The 26,600-nt window shown below is 42.5% G+C and overlaps 1 protein-coding gene across 5 annotated transcripts in view; it reads left to right on the top strand.

Moving 5' to 3' along the window:
* msi2b (musashi RNA-binding protein 2b) overlaps window positions 1-26,600 on the top strand; it is a 160,316-nt gene that overhangs the window by 109,698 nt on the left and 24,018 nt on the right. For all 5 annotated transcript variants that reach the window (XM_070905486.1, XM_070905485.1, XM_070905484.1 and 2 more), the window contains exons 8-10: window positions 17,436-17,518; window positions 24,575-24,689; window positions 25,961-26,035. In XM_070905486.1, coding sequence (XP_070761587.1) covers window positions 17,436-17,518; window positions 24,575-24,689; window positions 25,961-26,035 — 273 coding nt within the window. The remainder of the gene's footprint in view (window positions 1-17,435; window positions 17,519-24,574; window positions 24,690-25,960; window positions 26,036-26,600) is intronic.

Raw genomic sequence — 26,600 nt, 5'->3', positions numbered from 1 at the left:
CTCCAGACCATGGACTGTATATAAAGCAGGGTGAAGTGTCTCCACTTCCTCCCACTGTAAAAAAATTTAAAAATGTCTCGGATATGGCTGCTGCCATCTTGCAGTGATGACATAATTTGCCCTGACCTGCCCTGTCCATACACCCACCCAACCCAACCGCAAGCACACCACAAGCAATCACAGCTGTCAATCATGAAGTCTCACCCCCCATTTTATAGTATCAATTAAAACCCAAAATATGACCAAACATCAGTGTGATAAGAAATACCTAAAATGACAGAACCCACTTTGGGAAAAATCTATGTGACGTGATTTTTTTAGTTTGGCCCATGTCCCATCTGCTAACATGGAAGGGGAAGGTGTTTATGACCTATACTGCAGCCAGCCACCAGGGGGTGACGTTTTGGTTTCACTTTTAAGGAGCTGCCATGTTGTCCATCTTTATCTACAGTCTATGACACATTCAGTCAAGATTCTGTGATGCTTTTCCCAAACAACATACATATGTGTGTGTGTGTGTGTGTGTATATATATATATTAATTAATTAATGTGATTAATGTGATGTTACAGAATGCTTGGATTTCTGAGTCTTCAAGTGCCCCCATAAATAGTTCAATGGGGTTGAGGTCAGGTGGTGCTTGCAAAGCTTTGAGGTGTGTTTGGGGTCATTGTCCTCAGGGTGTAGTCGATTCGTTGCAGGTGTCCAACTCCAGAGTAGGAAAAAGACTAGCCCCACTAGCCACCACCATGTTTCACTGTAGGTTTGAAACACTGCTGTATCATTCTCTCTTCTGTTCGTCTCCTTACATACACCCTTCTGTTACTGCCATACATCTCAAACTTGGATTCATCAGTAAATAGAACTTTTTTCCAGTCATCCACAGTAAAATGCTGGTATTTCTTAGCCCACCCCAACCGTTTGGCCTTGTTTTGGTCTGCCTGATCGTGCTTTGGATACAGCTGATCCCGTTTCTGCAAAGCGTTTTAGAGTTCCATGCACTGCCCCCTTAGAAACCTTTAGTCTAGCCATGATTTGTCGCTGAGAAAGTCCCTCTTTGGCCTTTTCACTTAGTTTGGGATGCCATATTTTCCAGTAATGATCTGCTGGAAACTTGAGGCACAGCCATATTTATAACAGGTGAACACTGGCTGCAAGATTAGTTAACTGAACGAGCCTCCGATCAGTAGATCAAATCCACCTGAGTGTCATCTGAACGTATGCTTCGATGGACGGGATACAACCCAAAGAAATCTGACCTTTTGTACAAAAGAGTTCAGTTGGTCAATGGCACAAATATTATTAAAGGTTTCACTGTGGTTGATTACATTGTTCTCACTTCACTTCACAGTCACATAGGAGGTTTTTGGCTGTCTGCATGTAATCTGGTCTTGTAATGTAATTGCTACTATGCTATATGCTATACTAACACATGCAAACCGACTTAACCTGATTTCTCAATTATATAGTGGTAAGGCCATATACCTGTAAGTTTGGTTTCTTCAAGTCATGAATGTGTCCATATACATTGCAGTAAGTGACACTTATGCTTTCAGTTAAATTGAAGAAGTTTAATGGTGCCTATATCATTATGGATGATTCTGGCTGCAATTTATGCCAAAGCAAGAATGCAAAAAGAGGGGGAGCTTTAGAAACTACACAGTGCCATCCCTTTTTAGTGGTCTTGTCTGTCCACAGCCAATTGCCTCAGTTACTTTAAACTGCTGCAACTTATGGCCTAATTAAATGTAGACAGGGACATCCTGCACCCCAGGGCTGCTGTTTTAATTTACCTGTACACTTAATGGCAATGGCTGATGTCAACCCTATCACCAGACAGAATGTTGATATCGGACAATTTAGTGACAAGAATGTTTTAAAGTTCAATGCCGCATTTGAAATAATTTCTTTCTACAATATCTGTGCATGGCAGCTACTAAATGGTTATGGAAAACTATGGTTATTGCAAATAAAGTATGATCAAAGTAGAGCAACTGGAGCAATTTGTTAAGGTAAGGGAAAGACGGTGGTTATGGTCTCTCACGGAAGGGTTGAAATGACATACCTTCTCAGCCAGTCTAGTTTCACAGGCGTCCATGTTGAAATGTTGCGTCATGCGTGTCGCCTAGTTTATGAATCCAGCTTTACATAAAGGACACACACAACTTGACACTGCACGACGTGGCTGGTATATGTTGTCCTCGAGACTAGTCACATGCAACGTCAAGACGTGTGTCTTATATGCTTCCATGTCCCTGGTTGGAGTACTTACTTAATGCTGAGCGGTTCCTTTGTTGCCTCATGCTCCACAATGGCACCCAATACGTAAGGAACAATCTGTCCTCCACATATATTGGTAGTCTGACGTTTGATTGACTGTGTCCCCTCCCTTTCTTTTTCAGAAATTGTGTAGTGTAGTGAAATGTATCAGCTCCACCACATGCTATCATTTGCATGGCATGGCTTTGTGCTTAGTTGATTAATTTAGACCAACTATTAATAAACCATTAATTTCAGACCAACGACCAATGGTTGGTTCCGGCAAGGTTTTTTTTTTTTTTTTAAGGGCTTTTGGAGTATAAGAATTATTTTTACTCTCTGCAGTTCCTGCTCACTGCTCTAATTTAATGTCCCCCTCCTCAGGGTTGTTTATTGCACTTGTATGAGAGAAAGATGGAAGAGGGGAAACAGTGGAACGACCCACCCACCCAGTGCACCAAATATCTAGCTAAGTAGGACAGTGAAATAGATGGGCCATTGCGTGTAGGTGACCTACATAAATGAATGTGGACGGAGCTTCCTTCCACACCAGAACTGAGCTGTGCTGTGAGACTCGGAAAATAAGGTCACGTAATGTGCTCACACACATACAGCAAGAAATGCAGACGTGAACGTTCATAACGACCTCCGTCATCTTTGGGGACAAACTCCTGCTGCTGAGGAGGAGATCTATGTTTGACTCCGATGATTTGACTCACATTTACAGTCGCTGGTATGTATGCAAATTAGGTTACACCATACAATACAATACAATAACCATGTGAAGTTTGAGGCTGATCAGTTGAAACGTTGCTGAGTTACTCCCACACCCCCTGTTTGGCATGGTGCTATATGTTGAATGATGTTTTTTTCACATATGGTTTGCTTCCTCTTGCCAGTAGGTGGCACTATGACTAATACTCAATATGGCAGGCCTGGACTCTTACCTTCAAGTTTGATGAATAATGGACAATGTACAGTCAAGTTAAAACAGCTTCCTGTTTTACAGCGAGACTTCCTGTGTCCGTAAGTGGCGCAATGACTATGACTCAAAATTGGCATGCAGATGTCTTGAGGCATAAGACATTTTGTGAAGATTTGACCATGTACACTCAAGTTACACCAACATCCAGTTTCATGGCAAAATGCACAAAATGGCCACCATGCCACGGTGACATTGTTGCATGAAAACTCAAGCCTTTAATCACTTTTCATACTGACAGTTTTTAGATTTCCCTGGCCAAAATTTGTCGAACTGATTAAATCTCTAGGAGGATACAGTAGTTAAACTACAGAGCATGTGAAGGGATGACTTCCTGTTGGGTTTAGAGCATGGCTCCAAGAGGCTTTTTCTTTAAGTCTCGGAATGATACACGCGTAAAATTTCGCACATGTAAGTGAATCGTACCGCGAGGGCTGCTTCGTTCAAGTCGTTTGAATTTGAAGTCGATCGGATTAAATCTCTAGGAGGAGTTCGTTAAAAGTACAGAGCCTGGAAATGGCGAAAAATGGCCAAAAAAGCGTGCAGTAAATTCAAAATGGTTGACTTCCTGTTGGGTGGCATGGCTCCGACAGACTTTTTTTTTGAGTCTCGGCATGACACCTGCTCACGAAATTTCATTTTCATTTTGCATTGAGGTGAAACATACTGCGGGGGCTGCTTTTTAAAAATGTTGTAGGGGGTGCTATAGAGCCGTTTCGCCTTAGCCATGCGTGGGACTCATAATATATCAACATTTTTTCACCACTTCTGACGCGCGTGCAAAGTTTCTTTTCTTTTCTGACTTTTAACATGTTTAGGCCCTCAAAAATCAATTCATTTGGAGGGTAGAAGAAGAATAATTCCTTGCATTTCAATAATTAAGCACATTACATAACCAGTCCAACAAGGGTCTCCAGACCAAACAACCAAATAGGTTGATTGTCATCACCAAAATGAGCAATGGGCAATTATGACAGACCCAAAGATAGAAAGATAGACGTCGTGGTCATCAGAAACCAATATTGACTTTTGGTAGGTAACCTAACAGTGTTTCCCGCGTCCAGTGTTGAGCCAAAGATCCACTCCGGCCTCCACCCTAATAAAAACATTGTACTACATATGCTTTTGCTTCTGACGGACAAAAGTCATAAATTGCTTTGTTTGTTTAAGGTATTTGAGCCAACAGCCAATTCTATCATTTCTGGAGCTGCCTCTTATCGACATCCTAATAGGTTGACAATTCAGTACTATTGAATTATCATTGTTACGTCCCGTCCTATGGGGCTAACAGAAAAACGCCACCACCAACCTAATTGACCTTTAAAACAACCACTAAATAAACACAGCCAAAAGTCAAAACAAAAGCTACACACTTATAAAATAAGCAGCGTCGGGATTTGTCTATCAAATAACGTTAAACGACGAAACTGATATGAAAATGTATTGGCAGTGGTGGCTTCAGCAGAAACAGCTGGCGTTAGATCCATGAGTTATGCATCCTGTGAGGATCCTGCCGTTCCCCCTCGTGCACCAGGTGGCGGATATCGCGCGAGCATGCAGGTCATTCCAGAAATGTCCCGTCGCGGTCTAAATGAAGCCTTTCGGGACATTAACATGAAAGGGAGCTCTGTCTGAACAACAAAACGCATCACTTTAACAGTAATGCTGCATATTTCATGTCTGGAAGGGGCTTAACGGAAGACTTTAGGTACCGCGTGTGGTGGAAGTAGTTCTCATTCATTCATCGTTTTCCTGGTCCTCTGCAGCGTCTGGTATGCGCCAGAGAACGTGTGTTTAAAGTTCAAAAGCGATTACGAGCCGCCGCTCGATCATTCCAGGTAAGAGGACGAGGACGTAATCAAATATGCATTTGTTTTATGTCTCCCGCGAGAGAGCTCCACTTACGTCCAAATACAACGCGGGCAATCAGCAGCAGCGCGGTTAATATCCCGGAGTGGGAACGCGGCGAGGGAGAGCCACGGATCCACGGAAGCTCCGAGATAACGCCATCCACAGACTCCGGCGTCTCATCTGTCACACGTAGATTGCTATTAAAGCTGTCTGAGAGCATTGCCATAATCTAATTAGAAAGGCCCTCTCTCTCTCTCTCTCTCTGTCACCCCCCCCCCCCCCCCCCCCTCCACTGTCTTGTTTGTTCAATCTCTCAGCCACCTCTCTATCTTTCTTTGTTTCCTCTCTGTTTACCTCTCCGTCTCCCTGCGTACTTGGTCGGTCATGCCAATTGATTTATTTGAGAAAAGCCTCTCATGGTTTTCGCCTTGATGTGTCTCGTGTAATTAAAGCCCAAATTGTTTTGATGCCAGTGTAATCACGTTAGTGTGTTATTGAGGGAGAGGAAAAAAGGAGAGCGATAGGAAGAGAGAAGGGTGAAATTGGACTTTTTTTTTTTTTGCTTTTGCTTCACATCCACAACCTGCTACCACTGTGTGTGAACATGTGTGTGTGTGAAACTGTGTTTGTTATTATGATTAGATTTAACATTTAGCCATTTATGAGGCATAGAGCTGTCACCGTACATGGTGCTCACGATCCAGAGCCATATGGTGTTCCATTAGCCTTTCTGTCAAATATGACGGAGGGCCGCTCTGACGGACACAGCTAGTCAGACCCTGGCTGTGATGACGATGATGATGATGACTTATAGTAGTCGTAGCAGCTGCAGCAGCAGCAGCAGCAGCAGCGAAAGGATATGTTGCAGAAGAAGTAGTAGTGATATAGTGAATAATGTGTTTATTGCCAACAGAAGATTGCGATTGTCGGCCAACTTGCAGGTGACGTAAAGAAACATCTAGTTTGTGGCCTGTGCTCCTTGTAGTCCATTTTAATTGTAATCACTCGGGTGGCCTTAACATTGACGCGAGAAATCAGATGTTTCCCTCTCCTGCAGCGCAACCATCCTGATGCCTGGAAGTTGGCAAATAGACTTCACCTATATGGCGCTTTCCAACCGTCATGGTTCCCAAAATGCTTTACAGACCAGGTCTCAGCAGTCCCGACAGCGGCCGTGCTGCCATGCAAGGTTGCTGGCCTCCATTGGGAGCAACTTGGGGTTCAGTGTCTTGCCCAAGGACAACCCGCAACCCGCTCTACCTCCCAGCGCCGACCACTGCACCGCCATGCTGCCTCAAAACCCTATTAAACTACAAAATATGTCAGAATGGCAATACAGTCCATTAGTTATCTCTAGTTGGAGGCAAGGCAGCCCTTCTTCCCCCTTGTTCTCTTCCACCTCCTCTTCTTCCTCATCATCCCCTTCCTGCGCGCTTCTCTCTTTATGCACATTTTGTCCGTAGGGGCTTCCGTAGCCCCAGCAGTTTTACTTTGGCGTGTTTTACAAATGTAGTAAATGCAGCTTTTGTCACCGTCTAGCTAGTTGGAAAATGCTTCGTGCATCTTTGAAGTAGACCAGACCGTGTTACTCTTCCTTCATCTCGTTCTTTGTTTTTCTCCGAGTAGCTCAGCGCGATCACAGCGCGCCATTGGTGGCCCAGAATGAACATCTCACACCCACCTACTCACGACTTCAAGCTTTAATGATCATTTCAAGTCTGGACGGTTCTGCTGATGGACCCTCCTGTGTTTCTCATTTATCTTCTTTCCTCTTCCTTTATTTCATCTTCCTCCTCCTGCCTCTTCCTCCTCAAAATGCCCGGCCCCGACTAGAATTAGAATTGTGAATTTATAAGTGCAGAGGGTGTAACCTGTTGACATACAGCACGTGTCCCAGCAGCCACCGTCGGTCTTGTTATTTCTACAAATGCAGACGTTGACTCTTTTAACAAGGTCTGAGCCGCTCCATCAGAAAAGGCTTTTTCCTGTCCTTCTCATCCTCCTCCTCCTCCTCCTCCTCCTCTTCCTCCTCCTTCTCACTCACCTTGTGTGTTTCTCTCCCAGCCTATCAGTCTGCTAAATGTATTACACTCTGCTCATTACAATGCAGTGAGGATGGCTCGCTGCCTCAATCGATTCCTCTGTCCACTCTCATTTACTTTACAAGATCCTGCTTCTAAAGAGCTTAACTGCCCCCCCTCCCTCCTCCTATCCCCTGCGCTTTCTTGTTTTTTGATTAAGAGAATGTGTAAATAAGGGCACAAATTCCTATTGATACATGCCAATATTCATTGACCCACCAGTGTTGAATTTGGCCATTTCTCCAATAATGGGACTATTGGGTATTAGCACCACTGTGTTCATTTCTGAATGCTTTGTGTGTGTATTCCTCACACATTTACACATCCCTGCTTTATGCCTCCTCTCTGTCTTCAATTATATGACAATGTCAGGAATACATACAGGAATTTCTGTACCCAAAATACAAATATGACACTGTTTGCACTCTTCTCTGCATGTTGTAGGCGATTATAGAGTTGCAAATTCTTGCCGTGACTTGGCCAGCGTGACAAATACATGTGTGTTGGTCCTTGACCCATCATAGTTTGCCATCTTTCACTGTGTGTGGGTGTGTGTGTGTGTGATGTCATTGGGAAGGAGGTGCCAGAGACTTATGGGAACAAGAATGTTTCTGTTGTTTAATTTGATAGTATTGTTTGGTCTTGGCGATAGTTGGGGCCACAAGGGGATATAGTGTGGTGGTTATTTTTTTCCCCCCTGAAATGTTGTATTGGTGGACAGAGCCAGAGTGCGTGGAGGTAATCAATGAGTGCATATGTCTGATGCTGTAAATCCCAGTATGTGCATCTTGTGCTGCGTGACGTGTGCTCTGTGAATGATCTTGTATTTGCATTAGCCTCGTGTTGGTGTTCCCAGACATGCTGAACATGTTATTATTGATTTTGATTTTATTCCAAAAGTGGTTATTGGCTTTTCCCCCATTTGTTTATTGGTATGTGAGGTACATTGGTAGAGTTAGTGGAAGATATATATGTTTATACGTTTATTTTGCAATGTTATTCAATACTGTCCAATAATGGTGTGTGTTAGAGATATCTATTGTTTTTGCCTCGATTGAATGTTTTAATTGGAGATATTGTAAGTATTGGTGTTTCTCAACGCCATATTTATCAATAAGAAGAATGTTAACAGGGTGTTATGGTCAAAAATGTGATGGAGGTGTGTCGTTCCCTTTTCTTTCCATTTAGCGATTTATTTACAGTGATGTCTGGATTGTGCCATGTGGGTGTTTGTGTGGTCGGTGACATTTTTATTTAATTTTATTGACTTTCCAGAGTTGTGGCGATTGCTATGTTTTTTTTTAAAGCAGTTACGGTGTTTGATTGTGTCACTGAGGAAAGGTAGATCTGTGACTGCTATGTCTTGGCACCCGGTTTGTTCTATATCAAGCCATGGGTGGTGGTGATGGCTTCCATTTAATAAGGTATTGTAATTGATTTGCTCAGTAGTACTGTTGGAAATTTGGCGTTTCTGGGCCTCCTTGATGTTTTGATTGTTGTAATGTGGTTAGCTTTATAGGTGTTTTGTGTTTTTCCCAGTAAAATGTTGTTATTAGTGTGTCCGGTGTGTTGAACCATTTTTTGCTGTGGGTTTATTAATATTATATATTTTATTTCACAATAAAAATAAGTTCAATTACTTTCATACCTTCTTTTTAGTATTGTTAAAAAAAAGTGTAAGTTTCAGTGTAAGAAGTAGTCAAATCCTTTAATCCTTAACTTTAATAAAAGTAGTAATGTGAACTTTTGTCTCCCCCCGTCTGGCGGATGCCTACAGGTTTTCCGTAGCTCAGAGCCATGTGCCTTGTGTCACCCCCGTTCTCGAACTAATCACCAAAAATCACAGTTCCGTCTCTCTGTATTTACCATGGATGTATTATATTTACGCATTCTAATTGCCCACAAAGAACTTCCCGGAACTATCTGAAGTCTACATGAAGCATGTGATGTTCGAGCATTTTGAGCGTTACGATAGGCTTTTGGCAGCGGCTTAAATATAACATTTATATGGTAAAGACCAGCATCTGTTCACGGTCATATTGGCTTCACACATGCAACATTGCACGCATTTCGCCGCAGTTTCAACGTCTATACTACCCGTGGAATATGTCACAGACATGAGAAGAATCCAACTTTCTTTGTCTTAACTCAACACAATTGTGTACACGCCTCTTAACCTTTTTCTGCCCAAACTAAATAAAGATTAGATTTATAATGAAATGAAAATGAAACATTCTATTATTGATGACCATCATCAAAGGCAAAGTCAAGACAGGGCTGGCAGTGTGGACACCGCAAGTGCGAGAGACTCAGCAGTTCAGCATCCAAACAAGGTGGTTGGATGAAAAAAAGTGCGCTATCCACAAGTATGTTGAAGCGCCTCCTTTAAAGCATTACATTAAAGGAAACATTCGATAAGTGTGTTACTCATATGATATCCAAGCATGCAAGTAAAGTACACTTATTATACATATACCAAAACACAACTATAAAGATTTGAGATTAAGTACATGTATTTGAAGTGAACTACAACTTAAGACTGACTTAGAGTAAAGTACTCTACATGTAAGTATACTGCAATAAACTTTGTCTATTCATTAATTAATTGAATATACTTTTTCAAAGTACACTGAAATACAGCATAAAATGAACTAACACAAAAAGTGCACTTTTTTGTAAGTATACTTAAATACATGAAGTGAAATTAAAGTACACTTTAGTAAAGCATACCAATAGTGTATTACAAAGGGCCTGAAAATGATTATACTTCAAAAGTAAACTAACTACTATTAAGTATTTGCAATTGAATATAGAAAGTTTTAAAGTACACTGAAATACAGCTGGAAATGATCTTTATGTGAAACTGGTTGACATTTATTTTAGTTTTTAACACTGTGATGTATCTCTTGTTTTAGTTATTCATCTAATAATCTCTAACAAAGACATGTTTGACTTCAAGGGATTGTCTTTAAGCTTGACTGCTAAGATTTAGCCTAACCGCAGTAAGAACCTGCAGCTCCTCACCGAAGAGAATCTTGTGTAAACTGATTCAAACACTCATCATTATTCAATGTTATCATATTTAGTTATTTGTTATTCTGGAGAAAATGTTTGGCACCTGCTGTTACTGATTAAGCTCCCCCTTAACTCCTCTGTCCACAATTATCTGCCATCATTACTGCTAATAGTGAGTGACATTTTATTTGTTATTGCTCCCTGCTCTGTTGCTGGGGTTTTGTACTCTGTGCTGATCCACTCATGTGATTGGCCGCCCACAGGGCGACCTGTGATTGGCTGCTCAGTTCCATACTTCAATCAACACCATGCTGGCAATTTGGATGTATTTCGTGGCTCGCCTTTTCACTTGCTGGTGTTACTCATTTATTGAATGCTTTGTTTGACTTCATGAACTTTTGTTACAGTTTGCTGAGTTGTGTCCAGTTATATTTTATGGTTAACCGTGTCGCCAGCTAACTCTTCATCTGTTAAAATAGTGAATGGTATCTAAAATCACTTATCAGTGCTTTTAAAGATGTGATGATGACTGTGGCAGCGATGTGCTCTCAAAGATACGCAGTGACGGTACATGCCATGAGCCTAAAAGGATGCCACACATCCACACTGCAAAATAAATCACGATTTGGAACTTTGTCGCTACCGTTGTGGCTGCAACCCGCCAAATGACTCGTTTCACTATCAGAATGTGATCAATTGGGTTTGATAACATTTGGAGACCTTTGAATTATTTTTGATCACCATTCAAGTCAGCATAGGGCTAAACCAGAAGTCTCTCGGCGCACGTGCTATGCCCCGTGGACCGTTCTTATTTCAGTCCGTAAGAATAAGTAAGAATGTAAGATTTGTTGTGCCGTTTTATTTTTTTATGAAAGATAATAAAATAAGTAGAAATAACGATTTCTGGAGTGTTATTTACCTTTAAACATGACACAAAATGTGATAAACTCAATTATTTCTTTGCGTAGATTAGGGATGCTGAATATTTCACATTGTCTGTGTCAAACCCACTTTCGAAAAGATATTACACCATCTGTCTGGAACAAATCTAGAATTCCCAGTACACCCTTGATGACAATAACCACCTCAGCTTGTGCAAACGATTCTGTGCAGGTTATCATGCATTTTTCATACATTATGTATTTATTACCTAATGGATTTCTACAATTGTCTCTCTCTCTCTCTCTCTCTCTCTCTCTCTCTCTCTCTCTCTGTCATCTCTGGCGCTCTCATTTTCTCCGTCACCCCCCTCGAAGCCGCCCAGTGTGGCGTTTGTATGTTGGTCGTTGGGCTCACTGCAAAATTGCTCCAGACAGTTGATTTGTTGGATATCAGAAGTGATGGCCGGGGTGCTGATACTATTGAGGAGGGGGGTGTTTGCTTCAGAAACCTGAACCTTGCCTCCACCTGTTTTTCTAATCATCCACTAACACAAGTGCACACCAGTGCTACAGTATGTTCACCTGCGGCCATCTTGTGTTAATGAAGTTAAAACATTGAAAGGTGAAATATACTTATGAATTCCCACAGCTCACAACTATTCACCCCTGCTCCACAATTTTCACAGTTTTTATAATACCCTGCAATAAGTAAATCCCCGTCATTTCATAGCAATACTTTATTTTTTTTTAAATTTTTATTGGGTAACAAAATCAACTCCACTAAAACAACCTCGTGCCTTTGTTTGTGATTCAGTTCTCGACATACTTTTATTCAACTTGCCATGTAAAGTGTCTTTGAGTTGTGTAATCCACTCTAAATATAAAAATGTTCTAACCCTAACCCCTAACCCTTTTTCCTGTGAACAACTGACGTTATCCTCATATTTACACTTTCTAACATGGTTGGACAATATGTCGTATGAGCTAGTTCAGATCGAGCTCAACATGACCCCATTGCTCTGCTGTAATTAAAACAAAAGGGTGTCTGTTCTTTCAGATGCACTCTGCGCGTTACGTGAAAATGCATCTGGAATGCCTCCTGTGTCGGCGTGGTGTACGCCTTAAACTAGTAGAGCTAACAGAATAGAATAGCCTGAAAACTAATGAAGTGATCAGTGACTGAACCAACTCAAGTATGAAGAAGAAGAAGAAGCAAAAAAAAAGGACAGAACAGAATGCAAACTCTGCTGTTAATCCTGAAGATGTATCAGATTTCAGATCACTCTCTCACTGTCAGTTACCTTTAGCTATGGCTATGTTGTTCAGCCGATCAGTCCACCACTTTTTTTCCCCCGAGAGTGGAATGTCTCGAAAACTATTGGATAGATTGGCATCACATTTTCATGTAGACGATGTACACCACTAACTTTGCACATCATTATTGAGTCAAACATTTCAATTTGTGCAATACTTTGATTTATGACCAAATGCCTGTGAAACTAATGGCGCTCTCATCAGCTTCAGCTGCTCCTTGAGCTGAAAGAAGTGGCCGTGACGTCACTCATTGGTTCGTGGACTACCGTTTTGAATCCTTGAGTTTGGTATTTTGGCCGTCGCCATCTTTTTTTGGAAACCAGAAGACGACCATATTTGGAGCTGGGGATCTGAGAACCCCCGAAGACAATATGCACTCTCACCTGCCCCTGGCTCCTGAGCAGTAGCTGCTGACAAAGTAGATTTGTTAATGTATTTACTGGAAAAAGTGTACAGCCAACTCCTAGTGTCTTTTTTTTGTACAACCAAATACCGCTATCCTGGTAGCAACCTGTCAATCACAAAGTAGCCACGCCCTAAAGCATACTAGTCTATTTGACTCTAAATGGGACCTTAATTTACGAAATGAATATCAGGCTGTATTGAAGAAGACTCATTTTCTCATCAACTTGAATACAATCTGACTTCTTTTTGCAACCAGTGGAGTTCATTTTTTTTTCAGCAAAGGGTAAACATGAGTGTGGCAACATTGTGAGCGAGTTAGCATGACAATCACTACCATGTTTATGTTTACTTTATCATGACAAACATAAGGAGCTCAATTTAGGGACTAAGAGACGCTAGCAGGTTACTGCTATGGACTGCAGCGGCTATAAGCTGGTGTTGAAAATGTTCTCCTGCATCCTGGGAGCAAATAAAGCAATGCTTTGTGTTGTAGGTCTGACCCAGACATTCAATGCAAAAGTAAGACATAATCCTGTTCAGCTATACCAGGAATTCCAGTTTATTTGGTCAGGAGAAATGTATTCTTTACAGAGAGTTTATTGGGAGGGATTTAAGTTAGTGGAGGATTAAAAGAGATGGCGTTTTTGGGAGGACAGCGGAAGGTCGAATCTGTCCCTGTTCAATGGTATTCGTGGGTTTGATTTGAACATGTGACTTATATGCAATAAATGGCTGAAAAAAAAAAGAAGGTATGATCAGCACTCTATCACATACCTGCTCTTGCACACGCTGAGAATCGTTTTAATGAGGATGTCCGTCAGAACCTCGCGTCGGCCAATGCAGTGAAGAGGTTGGATGCGCGTGTACACGTGCACAGTAAGGCGATGACGAGGCTATCCATCATATGGAAAGAGGAGCAGCATTGAGGAGAATGACGGAGGAAAGGTGAGCGGTGAATGGGAGATGGCAATGATAGAACAACTGCGACAGCACGAAATGGGTAATGATTCCTGTTGCGCTGCCCCGCGTGCTCTCAACAATCCGTATTCGGTCAAGCACCAGAGGAACTCCGGAACATTTACGTAAATAACATCTCAAACAAAATGTCCGTTTCTGTCTTCATCTATTACAGTTTACAGGCCCCACTTCCTGCTTCAACTTTGACCAGCTGCACTTACTATAGTTGTGCGTTCACAGTTTTCCCCTTGCAAATGAGGGATAAAAAGCAACATTTCAGGGGAGCTCACTCTCAGTTTGACCTCCAAACAAGTAATAATAATCTAGGTAATGTCACCGTGTTCCCCAGATCTCAGAAATAAACTCTGTGAGTACACTGCTATCATAACTGTCAGACATGATCAACAAAGCTACGAAAACCGAGGTTGTATCCAAGTAAAAATGAGCATTTAACATTTAAATTATTGCCCCGGAATGCAACCAAGCGCTGGCAAGTGGCCATGGAATACATAGGATGAATCGCTCTGACCTTTTTGGAAAACAGTGCACCCCCACATCAGTGTTGTCTGTTCATTTTCTGTAAAAGCATTGCTTGATTTCTTTAAAACAGCCTTAACTGAGTTGTAAGGCCCTTTTAACACGTTAAACACGTACCTGTTCAATGTTTTTCCTTGCCACTGTTGCCAAGTGCTTTCTTATGGTGAAAATTGTTGGGTCTCTGGCGACTAGACCCCATCGTGACGTCATTATTTTAAAGGGGGTAAGTGATGACACGAGCTGATGGGAGAATACACTGGCGGTAGTGATGAAGTTGTTGAAGAGCAATGGCTGAAGATGGATGGATTCACGGCAAAGAGGTGATTGGCTCAGAGAGACAGTGGTAAAGGCGTGCATTGATGGCGTGGACGGAATCAGCCAGAGACGATTAGGGTGCGAATGCAACAGAGTGGTCTGGAGTAGATGAGGCTGTGTGAGCAGGAAGACTAGGCTAGACCTCTTAGGCTGAGGAGCCTGAGAAGGACCTGATATTTTGGCTGTCAGCGAGATCACAGGGGACTGCTTGAGAGAGAGAGGGAGGCCTGGAGCTGGAGTAATGCCGCGGTCTTTGAGCTGAGCTGGAAATCTGACTGGTCTGTAGGGGAGCCACCACGCAGAGCAACCAACCCAAAGAGGCTGGTGCTAGTCTCCAGCAGAATATAGGTGCCGGGGGGGGGGGGGGGGTCGGCTTTGCTCCCAATAACAAGGCACTGAAAAAGGTGAGGAGAATGTTTGCTATTGGTATCAATCTGACGCACCAAGAGAGAGGAACAGTTTTAAAGTTGGACAGTAACAGGGTCTATCAGAAGATCTGATCGGTTTAACTGAAAGAGTGAACACCCTCTGTCAGCTGGTTGATTTGGAAGCCGCAAAGAGAAAGAGAGAGATTGAACTTTCACTAAGCTTCATGAGAGACAGTGCAGGTCTTCTGCTTGTCTTGGGGTCAGGATGGGCTGGGCTGGGCTCACCTGTACATGTCCTCACTGGTTGTTTCACATCGGGGGTGGCCATAACCAACGACACATTCACATTATATCTCAACAGCTCACCACCATCACCAGTCATGATTCCCGACCTAACACGTAAAAACCAAGAGCCCACAATGAGCACTGTTTACTGCCATACAGCGATCTGTGGTGATATACTTTAAACAGATACGTCTATGGTGCTACTTTAACAGATGAACACATTGGTGTATTAGAGCTCTCTGGTATGTGTTATGCATCATGTACAACAGAAAATACTTTTGCCCTGCAGCTGTACAGTGTGAATCAGATCTTACAGGATGTCTGGATGGCCTGCGAAAAGATTTACATTCAGGACAGTTAGAAGCGCATGAAGTCTGGAAGGGAAGCTGGTTAGCCAATGACATTGATCACTCAGTGTCAGACACAGGCATTGTTTCCGTAATGCACGTTTCCATTTAAACAAAGCCATGCTGTGGAGCTTCTATGCAGTGATGATCATCATTCTGACCCAAGGACACCATGTAATAGGCAGGCGTCCTCATTCTCTGTATAGATGCAGACCATACAAACTGTGCTGGGCTGCTGTGATTACAGCTCGTGCTGCATGACAAAAGACTGCAGACTAGAAGACAGATCGTAAGATCATTACATGGAGCGATGCCTCCTCAAATTTGAAATAACTCCATCCAGAGTCCTGCTGAAACTGAAACTAACAGAAAGTTGCCTCTAGAAGTCCAAATAAGTTTGTTTTCACTGCTGAACGTTTGACTATATGTCTATATGAGTGGAAAAGCTCCACTCTGAATGTCTGTCTGTCTGTCTGTCTGTCTGTCTGTCCTCCCACTCCTCCTGACTTACATTAATTTCCTGGAAACTTACCCAAATCCTAACCATAAGACATTACTTGTCTTGCCCTGTGCTAAACCTAACCTAAACCCTAACCCTTAAACCAAGTCTTCTTCGTGAATGATTCACGTCCTCCCTCTGTGTCCAAAAAAAGCAAACATCCTACTTAAAAAGAGACATCATCTGATCTTGGCAGTATGTTTGAACTATTGTGTTCATATTTGAAACTCTGCAGGTCCCAGACAACAATACGTTTCCTCTGAGGTCAACTCTCCACAGTATTCCTAAACATATGTCAGTTCATCACGGGTTTAAAGGGGATGAAAGTGGCGAATGTGATTGGTCGTGGTTGTCACAACCTCCAACACGCCCTGCTCTAGGGTATGATGATATATTCTTTCTGGTCCCGCCCCATGTCCCCATGTACGCCACAGGATCGCCACGCCGGGCTGGTGTTTGGCACACCCCACTGGGCAGGGCATGAAAAAAAGCTTTGGTGCTACTGTCAGCGCAAAGAAGGCGAGAAGGTTTTAAAATAAAATGCTTCCACATTAAAAATGCATTCATGTGATGTGTTGAATTAGGGCCCATGGAATGGCACCATTGTGAAAGTTCTTGGAAGGACGTAAGTGAAGAACACATTCCGTACAAACATGTACACACACACACACACACACACACACACGTTGCAGTCAGGTTAAATAAAGGACAAAAACTTACAGCCTTAAGAAATACATCTTGTCTGCGCCGTATTCAACCAATCAATGTGTCCAATGTGTATGTATTTCTGTTGATTCTCAAATATCCCTGTGTAATATGCAAGTGATTAGTTAATGTTATGTTGAATCATTATATCAACTTGTATTACTGCACTTCCCATTTACCCCAGAGGGTTTTGAGCTCATCCTAAAACTGTGTGTAATAATGCTGAACATGTTCTGCCATTGGTTCAAGCCTAAACCGGTTGTTTGCCAATAAAGCAAGAAAATTATACACACCAGTCCAAGGCCTTTATTGGTCTCCATGGCTGTATTATTGTGCTTTCCCTTCACCGTTAAACCGTAATATTGTAGTCCAGTTGTGAGATATGTGTATCATTTTGATCACCGCAGGGCATTTGTCGCACCAGGACTATAAAGCTTAGTGAACCCGAGGAACCAGAGCAAGGCTCCATTTCCATCTCTTAATCAATAGATATGAGTGTTCTTAGCTGTAAGCGGATCATGCTTTTGTGGAATTATGACCAAGTGTCCCCCCCCCCTCCCTCTTTTTCTGTTTTCTATGCCTCCTCTCCCTTTCCTCTTGCCACTCTTCTCTCTACTCATCTGTCTCCTCTGCAGGTTTTGGCTTTGTAACATTTGAAATTGAGGATGTGGTGGAGAAAGTCTGCGAGATCCATTTTCATGAAATCAATAATAAAATGGTGAGTGGCTCCCATCGCATCGCATCGCATTGCATTGAGACGGATCTAATATTTGATTTTCCCTCAGTGTTGCATTGAAAGTGATGGTGGAAACCGACACGGGACTGGCCATGATTGGCACACTGGCACACATACACAATAGACTTGGGCCTGCACGCGCGCCAGCGAGACTTTGAGGGATGAGGGGAGTTGAGGTCAGCTGTCTGTTACAGTACGACCGATCACTAACCATGAAATTGTGTGCATGATCTCGAGGCACGCAAAAGGGCAGAACAACCGGGGCCCTACCTCTGCTCCCGTGTCCAATTTCCACACCAGTATGCTCTGCAAATTAGACTGGAATGGCTGGCCGTGACTGACGGTTTGACATTGCAACCGATAAAAAAAAGGTCAGCGTGGGCACAGGGGCACAATACAATATCCCAGGTTAGTGTATGGGTTAGTGTATCTGCTCTCAAACTTCAGCTTACGGCCTAAATGCTCCTAAAGTATTGTGCAGTGTTTCTTTGTCTTTTTTTTCTTACTTTACTGGCTCGTTGGCTTCACGACTAGTAAAACAAAAATGAGCAGTTGCATATTACATAATACCAGTATGACATATGCTCCATTTGTTCCAGATCAAATAATCCTCTAATGAGCAACACTAAAATCACAACTGCCTGACCGCACATCTCCCGTTTCCCATTGTTTTTTTTGTTTTTTCCCGGAGTGGTGTATGACATCATGATGACACTACACGTTTGCATAACATTACTTCGGTTGTGTTTGTGCGACAGCTACCTCGGGGGGGTCTTCATGCAGATAGCTGTCAGGGGGCTCCTCCTCCATTGTACCAGACAATGTACCAACGTCACTAACTGTCCATCAGACTGTCACGTCCCCGTCTAAGTCATAGCCGCTTTGCTTTAGCGTCTGACTGTCTAACTTGTGCTGCTATGATGGCGCACATTGTTGGCAGCTTTGTTAATATTTTCTAATAGTTACGGGGTCCTCTAATACGGTCAGTTAAGGCTGTCTAATAATATAATTGTTGGTGATGAATATTGTCCACAGGGCAGAACAGAACAGTTGATCACATCTCATAGTTTCAACCTCCTCATGCACAAGGTTGAAACAAGCAAATTCACTACAAGCTTGTGCAGTTCGGACAGTTCAGGTGAATGTGACTCGTAGTCTCAAGTTTACAATGAGCACACAAAAGGGATTCCCCTTCAAGCTCTCTTCTCACACATGCAGCAACAAGCAGCATTAGCATTCCACGCGTTCTCCTTAATTGTAAGATGATCCCATGCTGCTGTCAATGTGAGCTCACTCCCCCCCGGTCTTATTTTTGTCACCAAGTCAGCATGCAACTGCCCAGAGTTGCAGGCAGGAGGAAGAAGCCCCATACCCGCTAGTTATTGATTTTCACATGATAGCACATCACACGCTTTTATTGTTGGGGCATCTCAACAGCGCTGACCATGATTTATGTATTTTAGTCAATATCTCCCGGAGACCCTGCAGCCCCATCCTCCTTCCACATCGACTCGCTTGCTTTAAATTGGTCTGCAGGGAAACTGCATTGTTTATACCAGCAGCGGAGGGCAGGCAAGAGGAAGGGTTAATAGAGAAACGTAGAAGAAGAAGAAGAAGAAGAAGAAATACAGGCTGGAATCCCAGCCCTCGCAGGCTTTAATAACAAGTTCCGACTTGCTCATTAAAGGAGTAGCAGTGTTTTTTAATTTGCTTTTGTTGTTCGCTGTCAGTGTGGACTAATATGAGCCCCCATTTCCCAAATGCATTGTGAAAATCCAAGAGTGCGAGCTTCAGCGGGACTCAGATAATGGAGAAAAAGCTGCAATTGATTTTATTGTGTTTCTTTCTTATGCTATATGTAACAGGAGTAAGGAACCCATTCTAATGATATAACTCCCAACAACAGCTCGACACAAGCAAAACAACAGGAAGTCAGGGGAGAGAGAGAGAGAGAGAGAGAGAGAGATGGGGAATGATATGCAACAAAGGTCCCTTGCTGGATTTGAAGCAGGGGACCTTGTGGTTCATAAACAGCACCTTTACCCAGAGCCTTACCAGGGCTTTTCCTTGAACTGGGTGTCCTTTGTTTTCACAGGCTGAATCATAGACACAACAGAGGTCTATGAAATCGAAATTTACAGGTAAAGCCCTAAAATAAATCACACATGATTGTGTTGTTCATACAGTACATATTACGCTGAGATTTATTGTCTCTGCGTGCCTCACTTCCAAAACTTTTTAAAGGCTTTCATCTCCAGGATTAAAAAAAAATGTGAATACATTTTGAAACAAATCCTTTAGGTGTTAATTGCTTATGACAATTTTGAAAAATAGGTTCAAGACAACAGACTCACTTGTATAAAAGCACCGCCCACGGGCCAATCAGCTCTCTTGGAAAATGGCGTCACCAATCCCGTGGAGCTCGATGCAGATCGTAAGAGGGTCTCAGGGGGGCAAGAATGTTCAGCAACTGGCAAAGCCCTTTGGCTTTCCCTGGCGCTTTTTCATATGAGCGAAGTAGATTCTGGTTAGAGGGAATGACTTGTGTCAGCTTCCTGAGCCGTATGTCAAAGCCCTCTCATTGTTCTTTTGTACACCGATATCATCCATCAACAGAGACTGATTGAAGCACTAAAGCCCTGAACTTGTTGTACTTATAAGATATTAAAGTAAGCCTGCTCACCACTTTGAACTGTTTTTATATTTACTTTTATTTGCTCCCAAGTCCGTTTTGAAACACCGGAGTTGCAGCTCAGAGAATAAGATTCAAATTGTCATACACGCCGTGGGAATGCATCATTTTTGCCAGCTGTCCCTCCCGCATTTGGCAGCTGCAGCTGTGTTGCTTTCAGCCTGGATGATGTGTTTAACCATGATAGTTTGCTCTTCGGTTGTAAAATATGCTGATCCGCTGCCAGTGGACTTCTCCATGTTTGCGGTTGGTCAGGCGGTGCAAACACCATCCCATTTTATGTGAATGTGCTCATGGTTCGATGGTGCACCCCAGAGGCAGAATTTCGCAAGACTGTGTAGAGAAGCTCAGAGCTACCTTTGCGCCCAACTGTAGAGTTGCCTAGTGCCAAACTTGATAAGAGAAACGTTGTCCTGGGCAACTCCCATTGGTCAGAAGTGACTGTGGTTGACTTTGGAAGGACTGCGTGTGTTATCTTCAAATATCCAAATATACAACAGCATAACCTCCAAAATGTGTAAAATATGTCCAGTTGCATCAAAGGCAATGGCAACATGTCCACAGAAGCTTGGTGAGCTTATCGGATCAGATAACTGCTACCTTCAAATACTGTGACGCCCCCAGCCCACCCTGTAAGGAGGTCAGTAAAACCAGAGGGAGGTGTCCAAGAGGCATCCTGATCAAATGCCCAAACCTCCTAAACTGGCTCCTTTGATTATGAAGGAGCGGTGGTTCGACTCAGGACTCTTTCCGGATTTCTGAGTTCCTCACACTGTCCAAAAGGGTGAGCTCAGCCACATTGCCGAGAAAATACATTTTTTTTTGCCATTTTTCTCCTTGATGTTCTTTTTTTCTTGGATGCAGAAAGTCTCGATGATCACGAGAAGAGCCACATCTTCACCACGACAGTCTGGTACCACATCTGCATCACTTCAGCAAAAATGACAGTTGAGCTCAATCAGCACATCTGTTTCTCATAACAAGAAACTTTAAGCGCATTAAGCACTTCATTCGACTGCACTAAACCTCAGCTGAACATAGGGGTCAATGCAACACAGCTTTTCCTCTAACAAGGTCCAGTGTGGTGTTTCACATTAACATGGAAGCATTTTCAAAGCAACTACAGTAAGCATGCACACTCACACTTGTCTAACCCTTCTAAGGCTGACCTCGGGTGTAAAATGTTGGAAAACCTTGTGGCATTACATTGTCTCAAGACACAGAAATGAAGATTCGAAGGATTGCCCCCCACAGGATGCATGTTTTTCAGCGGTCTGTCTCATGCACGCCTGATGTCAGACACAGTCCTATTTTAAATAATACGGCTGCCTACACCGGCTTCATGACGGCTTGCATTGCACTTGAGTTTCAAGTGCATAGCTGCACCTCGAGGGGTTAGTGTCTTTTTTTAGTTTATTTTTATTTTTCTGCTGCACTTAATCCGACCCCCCCCCCCCGATGTTGATGAGTGCTTTTCTGTCATGGGTGATATGTGTTTCAGTAATGAAGGCAAGAAATAACAAATAAAAAACCCCAAAATGTAGCAACATGTGAGGGAGCTACTGGCTGCTGCATCTACGCGCGCTGTCATTCAGGCGTACCTAAATAAATGCCCCGGTTGCATGTCAACAAGTAAAAGGATGGCATGGACGTTTCAGCCTTCGTCAGCATGCGAAGACAATGTAGCCGAAAAGGACTCATATTCTAAACAACGCTTGCAGCTCGCGACAGACAGTGATTTTCAAACAGCAAATCAAACAAAGTAATATCACAAAAAAAAAAGGACAATAAGAAATCTTTTTTTTTTCTCAAGCCAGATGGCATTGAAGTGGCCAAATAAAGCACACTCCCCACTAATAGGACAAAAACGGGTTTTTCTCTCAGGAACCCATAATTCTATCTTAATCTTCCTGCCATCCACACACAAAGTGTTGCTGAAATTGAAGTTGTTCAGATGTTTTTAAAATATCTTGTGGCATCTTGTGCAACAACTTGCACAGAATCTGAAGGTAAATATGGGTTTCTTATATTGGAATAAAGCACGTTTTTCTATCCAAGACGGGAAAACCATGATGGCCGATGTCAAGCGCATACATAGACCATCACACAGTTTGTGCTGGACCATGCAGAAATCCTGCACACTCTCACGCTGATGATATCACATCTATTCTCAAATGTAAAACTACTGTTCATCAGAAGATCCCAGGACTCTCGATTTGGTCAGGCTATAGACAACACAGTCATACACAGCAATGCGTTATTGTGAGCTCTCACCAGGGGACTGAGCAGAGGGAAGCTTCGCTGCTGGCCTTACTGCCTGCCTGCCGTTCCCTGCTCTGCTTTTGTCACCTGGAGGGTTACTAATTGCTGAGGCGCAGGCCCATCCACCACTCTTCATCCTCCCTTAGGGCCAGGAGTGGGTGGCACTGCCAATCTAAAGCCCACACTGAGATGCATTTCCTGTTGCAATGACTCAATTGCATCAAAGTTAGACCACGCAGGTGTAGTCCGTTAGCTCAGGTCTGTTCCTTTGAGTTTTCATTACAAGTATAGTAATAGTACCCTGCAGTATTTCCGTGTACCTCCCTCCCATTCACCGTTGACACACTATATTGTATTCAGTTAAACAAGAATTTAGAAGGGTAAAGTGGCTTTGGCATGTTGTGTTGTTTCTGTATCTGCCATATTGATTGAGGCATAATGATGATATCGGCAAAACCATTGAAAAAAGCAAATGGCTTGCAGTCCAGCACAAATTAGCATTCCAAAATCAGTGCAGAAGTACAAGGGAGGCCGGCTGTGCATATGTGTATGTGGTGTGTGTGCGTGTGTGTGTGTGTGTGTGTGTGTGTGTGTGTGTGTGTGTGTGTGTGTGTGTGTGTGTGTGTGTGTGCGCGCGTCGGGTAATGAGAGAGAGATGAGACGAGAAAAATAACAAAACATTAGTTCCTCTCACAAATGGCACGCAACAGCTATGAGACGGATCCACCGCAGCCAACCTTGAATAATAATAGCCCCTCTATGGTGTAAGCGTTCTGTTCTGATGTGGTCCACGTCACATTACCTACCATACCTAAAATGTATTATAATCAGTCTTTAAAAGTTCCAAAAAAGTTCTGTTCTGGCCCTGCAGTGGTGAATAAATTCCCATCTTAAGACAGGACTTCTTAGTTTGAGTGCTACGCACTTCCAGTGTTTGTGACATGTGCCTCCTCTTCCTATGGAAGTTGAATACACTTATTGTAATGTTAATGTTCATGTGACATTATAGCAATCTACAGCCATTCTGAAGATGATTCTTATTGAGAAATCCCAACTTATTTTGAATTTCTTGTATTTAACATTTTCATTACCCTCTGCTGGAACCACTTCCCTGGTGTCTGCCTCCTCAACCCACTTTAAAAAAAAAAATCAACTTAGTTCTGGAAAAAATTACGTTGCTTTATCATTGCGTAATATTCTTGTTCTGTGTAAAAGTACTCAAGACAAAAAAACACATAAAAAAAAATATATATTGCACAATAAAAAACGCCCCCGCTGTGTAAAGGCCTTTCGATTCTTGAATTGAGAGAATGGTGCTTACAAGCCAAATTGTCAACAAGAACATGCTGGCTCTGCTCTGTTAAAGGCAGCTCTTTCCCCAAAAGAACATGTTCGATGTGACAGATGATTTTTTAAAAATATATATTTATAAATTGACATTAAATGTGAACTTAAATGTCGCAAAAGAAGTAAGCTGACCTTGAGATCTTTGCCAGCTGGAGGGTCTAAAACCTAAAAAGTTGGAATGAAGCACATATTTCTGAATGTTCAGCTTTGCAGTTTCATCTTTGATTCTTTGTTTCTGTGATTTACCTCAAGTCAATTTTTATTTATGTTGCCCAATATCATAAATCACAAATTTGCCTAAAGGGGCTTTACAATTTTTACACTAACGAGGCTAGACAAGACAAGACTCTATCCTTAGACCCTTGATTTGGATAAAGAAAAACTGGAAGAAAAAAAAACTCAGGAAGAGCAACATCTCTCTCTCAGGCAGGATGGACAGAAATGCAATAGATGTCGCATGTACAGATGTCAGGATGACAACATTGTAGATAGATTGTAAACATATGTGAAGAATGGATCCGGCAACATCCTTCAGGTGTGGCCAAACACTCAGGAACAGGAGAGACTGCACGGACTCAAGAGCAAAGGACGGCTGGTGATCCAGCACAGAGAAGCCTGAGTGAAAAGACAGGACAAGTGGGAGAAACTAGGGAGGGAGGAGAAGTGAGAGACAAAGAGCAAGCAAGAGATATTTTTCTGTTGTCAGCATGATTGTCTTTCTTGTCCATGCTCCACAGGTAGAATGCAAAAAGGCCCAGCCTAAGGAAGTGATGTTTCCTACAGGGGCACGGGGTCGGGCCAGGGGCCTACCATACACTATGGATGCCTTCATGCTGGGCATGGGCATGCTGAGTAAGTACACTGCTTTTATTTATATCACAACTTACTCACAACTATGAAAACACGCTGGGCTCTATTTTCACGGCAATGCAAAGAGTAGCAGCACTGCATTCCCCTTGCCGTATTTGTTTGGTATTTCCTTCCCAAGCACAACATTCAAAGTGGAAAAGGTGGAAGGGTACGTGTAAACATTAAAATGAGACTGGGTCTAACAGCTAGACCTCAGATAGAACCTGGTCTGTTTCTGGGGCAACATCACTTAACTGATAATTTGGTGACTTTGTCAATAAGTTGCTATGTATACAATCTCAGAACGTATCAGCTATCGTCTGATGATATCGGCTATCGATTTGAATGCAGATACATTAAAAAAAAAAAAAAAAGCCAATCTCTAGGGTTCTGAGATTGATAAAAAAATAAATAAAGCTATATTGTTGATAACCAATTGCATTTGGGCCAAAGTTCTCCACCCCTTCAGTTCTCCACATGAACTGTTTCCCTGCATGCAACCAAAGCCCACTCTAGAACGATACTCCGACACTTATTCAAGTGTGTTAATTAAAAGTGAATGCTTGTGAAACAAGATATAATACCATTGTTGACCACGAAAGATATAATAGATAATATTCAACTGATGTAGAATTCCTTAAATACAGTTACATGTATGTGAAAAGATACATGTGCAGTTAACACCCGTGTCTACTTAATGGTACTATATGTAACAATTTACATGCATTAATCACTTTTTACTTTTTAATGTCTGAACGGGTTGTAACGTAACTTAAAAAAATGAGACGGGGGGGGGGGGCTCCTTTAAGGAATAGGGCACTGTGTAGCGAGTGTGTGATTGAGAGAGAGAGAGAGACGGTGGCCGGGCTCAGAGCAGACAGACAGGTGAACAGAGGGAAAGGCCAGCAGGGAAGTTGTCTACTGACAGTAAATGTACAGTGTAGGTTACAGTTTGCACATGAATAAACGCAGCAGCTCCTCCATAACCAAGAAGTTCCCCACGTTACCCAGCTGCTGGGTAAAAGGCAAGGGGGTCAGGCCCTGACGTCGATCTGACCCTGGAGGAAAACAAAGTCAAAGGGTCTGGAAGCCAGCACGGGAGCTTTGGTTGATCCGATCATGTTTTTTTCCAATATCTGACATAATTTTGAATTATTAGTATGTGGATAGAGAAATTTTTTTTTTGTTTTTAAAAATCATTTTAGTTTGAATTATTTAGATTTCAGATGAAGCTCAAACAGTATATTAACAGTAATGTCTTGCCTTCTCTCCAGGTTATCCCAATATTGTAGCTACGTATGGCAGAGGCTACACTGGCTTTGCCCCAAGCTATAGCTACCAGTTCCCTGGTAAGTTCTCTTTTAAACGGTTTGATTCCTTTTCTTGCACATACCCACAAACACACACACACACACACACACACACACACACACACACACAGACACACGTGGGTGGCAGATCTCAGCAGGGTTCTCCAGAATGAATATGTAACGCTGTGGCATGAACCCAGCCTGACAAGGGAAGGACGAGGAACGCACACACACGGGGTCTAATCTCGATCCAACTTTCTTTTCAAATTTGATTCGGTAAGGCGACGCTAAACTATTATTTCCCCATTCACTACCTCTTAGGACCTTTTAAAATATGGATACGCCAGAGCTATTCCTGGAACGCTAGTCATCAGCAGTCAACACTTAGTGCCTGATTTCATGCTTTCTTTGCCAGAGTGGAAGGTGGGCTGGTGTGCCAGTTCCCTGTCTTGCCCTGATGCCAACATGTAACAATGCTTTACTCTGATATGATACGGAGAAAATTGCTACTGCTTTGAAATGTGTTTTGCATATATTACCATATTATTGTTATTATTATTTGTTATTTATTAATAATCACGCATATGAATAAATATTTGCAGCT

The sequence above is a fragment of the Enoplosus armatus genome, chromosome 5 (assembly GCF_043641665.1).
Source record: "Enoplosus armatus isolate fEnoArm2 chromosome 5, fEnoArm2.hap1, whole genome shotgun sequence".
Taxonomy (NCBI): domain Eukaryota; kingdom Metazoa; phylum Chordata; class Actinopteri; order Centrarchiformes; family Enoplosidae; genus Enoplosus; species Enoplosus armatus.
This window is presented reverse-complemented; position numbering and strand designations above follow the sequence as displayed.